The 7,073-nt window shown below is 45.4% G+C and overlaps 1 protein-coding gene and 1 long non-coding RNA gene across 2 annotated transcripts; one reads left to right on the top strand and one right to left on the bottom strand.

Moving 5' to 3' along the window:
- Positions 1–2,253: 2,253 nt before the first annotated feature.
- On the bottom strand, positions 2,254–3,926 carry LOC147194154 (cornifelin homolog B-like). Its single transcript, XM_086131144.1, has 3 exons — positions 3,818–3,926; positions 3,545–3,705; positions 2,254–3,149 (listed from the first exon to the last, which is right to left on the bottom strand). Exons 1-3 carry the CDS (start codon positions 3,921–3,923, stop codon positions 3,018–3,020), a joined length of 399 nt encoding a protein of 132 aa, XP_085987270.1. The 5' UTR covers positions 3,924–3,926; the 3' UTR covers positions 2,254–3,017.
- Positions 3,877–6,858, top strand: LOC147194155 (uncharacterized). Its single transcript, XR_015103075.1, has 5 exons — positions 3,877–4,020; positions 5,184–5,280; positions 5,592–5,684; positions 5,759–5,974; positions 6,047–6,858. It is a non-coding gene; the product is annotated as an uncharacterized LOC147194155 (long non-coding RNA).
- Positions 6,859–7,073: the final 215 nt, after the last annotated feature.

Raw genomic sequence — 7,073 nt, forward strand, 5'->3', positions numbered from 1 at the left:
CCCTCGCCCTCCCCTTCGCACGCACGCACGGCCGCAGTTATCAGACGCTCCCCGCTGCCGTTGTTTTCAGAGGTCAGAGTTGTTTGTTTGCCCGCAGGCTCGCGCTGTGATAGTCGGACTACGCCTGAGCGCCCCACGCATATGTCGTCGCCCCCCCCCTCACCCCACCTAAGAAACGCACCATCACCTCATCTTAATCTGAGCGTTATCAGACCACTCCTCCATCCCCCGCAAACTCGGAGCTTGTCTTTTGAAAAAGGAACACTTCCCCCAGGAAATGACAAAAGACTTGGAGGCAGATAGACCGTGTCTCTATCTGTCATGGCGGAAGACGGGGGGGTCAGGTTATCACGGTTCATGTCACTCAGGTGGGCTTCATAGGCCTCAGGTTCAAATGCATCCACTGAGCCGGATTCTCAAAAGTGTGCGATACACAAGCTCCCTCTCGTGGCGCGGGAAAGAATCGCAGCCTAAATGCAGTTCGGTTGTATTTCACTTGGAGGTTGCGCAATGCGGCATTTGGCACCCCGCCCGTTGGAAGAGTTTTGATGTCAGGTGATTTCTGCCCAGTGATGAGTAGCCAATCAGAGATGAGGGACACTTGAGCTAAATTGAAAAATGTTTTCATTCCGTGATGAATCATTTTCAGAAGAGAAGTCATTCTCCACTTGCTCCCGTCAAAGTACAACTTTACTCTCCTCAAGATTCAAAAATAATCATAATTTCACATTTGCTTTTTGTTCCCAACTTAAAAAGAAGTGCTTTTCCAAAATGCAACTTTACTCTCACAATTATCATTATTATTTTTCTCACACTATTACATCTTTAGTATTGTAAAATCAGCAATTTATTCATGGATCAAGAACTTAATTTTTCTTGCAACATTATGATTTTATTTTTGAAATGTTGACATTTTTTTCCATAAATCTCCTCCAAAAATGTTTTGAGTCACGTTGTTTATTCTGGCAATTATGACATTAGTCTTACTTTTCGAAGTAGTGCAAAATTACTGGATGGACAAAACTTAACATGAAACTTTAAAACAAATCGATATTCAATTTAGAATAAATGATGAATCATTAAAAAAAAGTCCAACGTACTTAATAAGTTAAAATTCACGACGGGGCTAACTGAATCAAATATGATATTCTTTTGTTTGACTCCGTCGAGCTGAATGAAGACTTAACCATGTGTCGCCCCCTTGTGGTTGTCACACGACCGCTCTAGAAAGTGCCCAATGACGTTTGCAGTGGAGCCCCCATCCGGAACGGAAAAAAAGGTTGTGATCACAATTCAAATTCGATTCATAGCGCAGCCTTAGTTGCACCTGTACTTTTGTAACTTTTGCAAATTGGATTATAACCTGGGGGGGGGGGGGGGGGTCGACTGCCTGATTAAGCAACACGGAGGAAATGAGACAAGCTATTTTGTCCGAGAATGGGAGCGGATGAAGTGAGTGCTGGAGGTGGGACAAGTTGCCTGCGCGCCTTGTGTGTGTGTGTGTGGAAGTCACAGATATTAAATCAGCTCTTGTGGGCCTTTTAAGGAGGCACAACAGAAGCCCTGTGCCCCCGCCAACACAACAAAGCGGGCAGCCAGCCAGCAATGAACATTCCTGCCGCCTTTACGAGCTGCCCTGGCCACGCCCCTTCACTCGCACCCCATTAACGTCGGCCGCATTCGTCCTGGCGAACCCAGACGCTCCAATCTCATCCGATTCCGTTTTTGTTTTGGCTCTTTGCGGCTTCGTATGATTCATTAAAAACGATGTCGATTTTGCTAACGTTTGGCAAATTAGTGTACTGCCACTTGCAGACTTTTAGGAATCGTATCCAGCAGAAGGTGGCAAAAAAAAAAATAGCAAGCCAGTCTTCTGACTTTTGGGTTATTCATAGCGCAGGCTAAGCTTCGTGGGGGGGGGGGGGGGGGGTTCGGTTTTACTAAAAATGTAATTGACTGCTTCATTTTTATTGCTTTGGGAATTTTTATAATTGGCTAATCTATACTTTGATTCACAAATGTTTACAAATTTGCCTTCTGTGGGATTTTATCGTTTAGTACCCCCGCGCCCCCCCCCAAAAAAATACATGTCAATAGTTTAATGGTTTCTCTCTTAACTTCTTTTCTCACCACTCAAACTTACTAAAGTTACTAAAAAAAAACCCCAAAACAATTAGTTTGTCATTCGATCAAATAATTTACTTTGTTTTATTTTGAAAAAAAATGTTTGAATCAAAAACAAAAATCACCAACTTTACGTTGTATATATTTATATTGTATCGTTATAAGATAAATATTGAGATGCAACATAAACATCAAAACCATGAGCGTAGTAACTGAATGAAAAATGACCAAATCAATCATGTCATCGCCCCAGATGAATAGATGAAAATCAATTTTTCAAAATGACCTAAGACTATGCGATGTCCTTCATTCAATTATTCCAGAAACAATTTGCAAGACTCAAGTGGCACGGATGCAGTTTTGTCCCGCGGTCCCTTTACAATCCTCAAGGGGGTGCGAGTGAGCAGATTAGCTTTGTTATCTCCAGAAATCAGAACTCCAATCCAAATGATTGAATGATCGCGGCGTCGAACACATTGGCAGTGTTTGCGAGTTCATTAGTGAGTTTGCCTGGAGAAAAGCAAAATGTCCCGTGACACATGGCGCCCATCCCGAAAAATCAATCTTCTCCATCGAAAATGAATTGATAAGCCATCAGCCTGCTCCACAGAAAGAAAAATGGCACTGGATATGTGTCAATATGCCAATGTATTTGAATTTCATACTCAAATTTGTTGCTTGCGACTGAAAGCAAAAAAAAAAAAAAACAACAACCACCAAGCGGTGAAATTCAAAGCTGTTGTAAATGGGAGCTCTCTTAAGTCAAGGCATCACTGCAGAGGAAAGAGGGAGGTGGGACCGAGCGATGAATTGCCAGCGTTTTACAAACGTGTGACACCCCCCCCCCCCTCCCCAACAACCCCCCTCAAAGTGTGAAAAGGAGCGTTATGCTGTTAGGCCAAGGTCTTAGTGTGTTTGTTCACCAGCACGATTTCGATGGCCCGCGCTTTCATCTCACGCGCCATCTGGCACCAAACGCACGCCGCGCAGAAGGTGGCGCACACGCAGTCGTTGAACATGGAGCCCTGCGGACAACCGATGCAACGTCACTCCAGGAGGCGCTCGGAAAACGCAGACAGGTTGTTTTCCAGAAATACAAAAGCTCACATTTTTCAGTAAAATCCTGTCTTTTTTTTTTTTCGAAAGAAAAAAGCTGTAATTTTACTAATTGTACATACTACTAACAAAAAGTTTGGGATATTCGGCTTTCGGGTGAAATTTCTCTCCCGGACGTCTCCGACATCATTTGACTTTGATCCGAGAGCAGCGCTGAGGCCCACTTGTAAATGCGATTTAGGCTGGTCCTGAAATGCCGCCAAATATCCCGAACGTTTTGCGAGTCGTAAAAAGTCTCCCGCCCGCAAGGTCACGTTGTCTATTTGTGCTTTTGTTCGCAGGGGCGGGCGCAAGGCCGGCTTACCCGGATGCCGTAGAGCTGGCGCATGGACACCCTGGTGGACATGGTGACGGGAGGCACCAAGGGGCTGAGCAGGACGTCCACCAAGGGGAGGCAGAGGCACTCGCCGTATTTCTTGGCCGTCATGCAGGCGAAGCAAGGCAAGCACCAGAACGCGCAGCAGCCTTTTGAAGACGCACACAAAACACAGCCCTCGCAAACTCCCAACGCTCGTCACCGCGCAATGTCAAAACTCCCACGGGGGGCAAAAGCAAAATGAAAATCCTTGTCTCTTACACATGGGCACGTCGTCGCAGCAGTCGCAGATGCCGCTGCCCCACTCGTTGGAGTCTTGGTGGACCATGACGGGCTGAGGCTGCTTGACGACCATCTTGGACGTCATGTCGGCTCCCTGACGGAGGAGGACAAAGTCTCACTCGTTTGCAGCCCTGTCGGTGGAGAATTACACCCACTTGGGTGTGTGCTGCTAGAAAAGAAAGGTGGGGACAATTTTGTTTTTATCGTATTTCCCCTCAGAAGGAGATAATAAGCTCCGATAGACACATGCGGGTGATTGGTCAGATAGAAAAGGGGGGGGGGGGGAACGGTAGTAACATTTGATGATCAAATTTGAACATGAAGGTGGACATTTGCAAAGACAAGTGGATCTTTTTCCCTCAAAAAGTCTCAATCGGTATCGTGACAAAATCTTCTTTCAGGACAAATACTTTGTTTGTTTTTTTCAAATGTGTTAGTTGAATCTTTCGTGACATGGCCAACTTTTAAACCCCCCCAAAGGAAAATCCACTTAATCCCAAAACATGTTCAAGAACACGGTCCGATTTTTTTTTTTCCTCCTGAAAATGTTCCTTTTTCTTAAAAAAAGAGCCACACATTTCAAAAACAAATCACAATTTCATGAAAACGAATCGGAATTTTACAAAGAAAAAGTCATTTGCCAAATTGCCCGTTTGAAAACTTATCGCGAGCCCGACTCACCCGATGAGTTGAAATCCAGTCAGGTGTGCTTCTCCACCAAAAGATGAGATACAAAATAGTGACATTGTGAAATATCGCAAGGACAAGAACAATAAAATATGCGCGAGCGTGTCCTACCTGAGTGTGTGGCACCTTGAGGAAAGGAAAGCAAACGTCTCAGAATAGCGTGAGTGGCTCCAGAAATAAAAAGCTGAGAAGAGCGACCGGACCGACCTGCTGGGCCGGTCGCGGCCCAGCTGACGGCAACGCTCCTCCAACACAAGGACATCATCGCCAACAGGATTTGAGTGCCAAAAGCTGATTGGTAGATTTGGTTCAAAAACTATCCATTCGGATTCGTACAGTACTTTGTGGGCTTTTCCAAAAAGTTTGAAGAAATATTTTCGGGATTTTGCACAAAGATGACAAAAGTGGACTTTGCCCGCACACGTGCTTGTGGATATTGTGCAATATTTTGTTGGTTTCAGAATCATTTAGTAGCTTTTGTACACCCCCCCCCCCCCCAAATTACATTTTTTTGCCCCCCCCCCCCCTGAAAAAAAAATCTAAATAAATAAAAAATGGAGAGAGATTTGGTAGGTAGGTTCAAAATGTACCATGTGGCTTTCGTGTGAAAACAATTTTGTGGATTATGACTCGTATAATTTTGTGTCTTTTGTTTCAGAATAATTTATTGACTGAAAGGCCTCAATTTGAAGATCCCGAAAGCGAAGCAACGTACTTTTTAACAGTACCGACGAATGAATTCCAGTCGACACAAGGTGATGACATCAGATTGTGCGTAGAAAAAAAGGATGATTCATTTGTGGATCATATATCATGAAGGATATTACACAAATATTACTGTCACACTTTTTCTGACATTTTTAGGGATGGTTGAAAAAAAAAAATCATGTCATTGCCGATATGTTGCACGATTGCAGTTTGCTCGATCGGTATGACGATGAGTCGCCACAAATGTCTCAAGTGGGGAAGAAAAAAAAAAAAATCATGTGTCCGCCCGTCCCGTGGCCGCGTGGACTGTAACCTCTCGATCGACATCGCTCATTTGTTTGCTTTCTTCTCACTGCAGGTCAGCAGGTTCGTCCAGAACGCGGCTTTCGGCCGGTTCATGCCAGACCGCCCGGATCCTCATGTGGGTCGAAGGTCACTGGAACACTCGGTGGTAAGGACTCGTGGAGCTCTTCATCTCAATAGAAATTGCATGATTATGTCATCCTAAATCATATGATCATTTAGATACCGATGTAAGAAGATTCTAACAGGAACACAGTTCACTCCTAAAAATTGCTCCCCCCCCAAAAAAAAAATAATAAACGGATCGACCTGCTACTACATGTGCGTGCGTGAGGCACGCAGGGGAGGAGTCAAAAGATGAGTGAAGTAGCAGTTGCAATTCCAGCAAAGCTTTCCAGCAGGAGAAGAGACGTGCACGCATCGGCGACTGCACATTAGGTTCGCAAAATGTTGTTCCTCTCAAAAAGGTCATTTTCCCGGATATGCTCGCAACTTGCCTTTTGCTTGCAGGCGACTGCACAAAATGAACGGTGGCGCTGACATCGAAAGCGAGCGGACCTCCGTCGGGGCTGGATTTCGCCGCGGTCCCCCGCAGGAGCACTTGGGGGTGGCGAGCGACCCTTTCCTGACGGCCGCCCGGCTCCTGCGCGCCGGGGACCGGAAAGTCAAAGACGACAAGCAGCATCAGCACAGGGGCGCTGGCGTACCCGCGAGGACGCCACGCAAGCAGTGGAGAACGTTGAAGACGCCCAGACTGGCGCCCATCGCCGAGACGTAGCCGCAACGCCAGCTTCGTTCGACTCCCGAATGTGTGCCATGCACACGACACGCTGCACTGCGCGGTGCTTTGCTCATTCCAAACAGCTCTCAAGGATTTTCTGCCCGTTTTCTACGATTCCATGCCGACTAAAATCATGTCTGTCATTTACAATCTGGATGCTCATTTGGGATCCATCTTTTTCAGATACTAATTTGCCCGGTACTGAGAAAGGCGAAATGTTTTTTGTGCTTGTGTAACAGGGACAGTAAAAAAAAAAAATACTGTATAAGAATTACACGAAATCTGTGAAATGATAAATCCCTGGCGTGTTTTTTGACGATATCGTCCATTATCAAAGGGTGGAACGAAAGTGTTGACGTGTTCCTCGACTGCCACATTCATTCTTGAATGGGGCACTGTGGAGTCTTCAACTCCCGCCTTTAACTTCCCTTTTTCTCTTGATGTCCACGGGGAGTTAAGCATTTTAGAGCAGGTCACGTGCTAGCAAGGCGTTTGAGTCGAAAAAAACGATGAATAAAATGACCATATATAGTAAGGCATTCCCCCCCCCCCCCCCCCAAAAAAACGACCATGTATAGTAAGGCGTTTTTAGCCCCCAAAAAAACCGACCACGTATAGAAAGGTGTTTTGGCCTGAAAAAAATGAGCATGTATAGGAAGGCGTTTTTAACCGAAAAACCCCCGACCATGTATAGTAAGGCGTTTTTGCCCGAAAAAAAAGACCATGTATAGTAAGGTGTTTTTTGCCCCCAAAAAA

This window comes from Hippocampus guttulatus, chromosome 15 (genome assembly GCF_054856545.1).
Source record: "Hippocampus guttulatus isolate MCC_2025c chromosome 15, RoL_Hgut_1.0, whole genome shotgun sequence".
In the NCBI taxonomy this organism is placed as follows: Eukaryota; Metazoa; Chordata; class Actinopteri; order Syngnathiformes; family Syngnathidae; genus Hippocampus; species Hippocampus guttulatus.

Bases quoted from the DNA above. Each gene is read 5' to 3' on its own strand.
- LOC147194154 (XM_086131144.1), bottom strand. From the start codon at position 3,923: ATGACGTCCAAGATGGTCGTCAAGCAGCCTCAGCCCGTCATGGTCCAC. The intron at 3,706-3,817 runs GTAAGAGACAAG...CGTCTTCAAAAG, and splicing joins CTGCGACGACGTGCCCATGT to GCTGCTGCGCGTTCTGGTGC. The intron at 3,150-3,544 runs GTAAGCCGGCCT...GGTTGTCCGCAG, and splicing joins GCCAGCTCTACGGCATCCGG to GGCTCCATGTTCAACGACTG.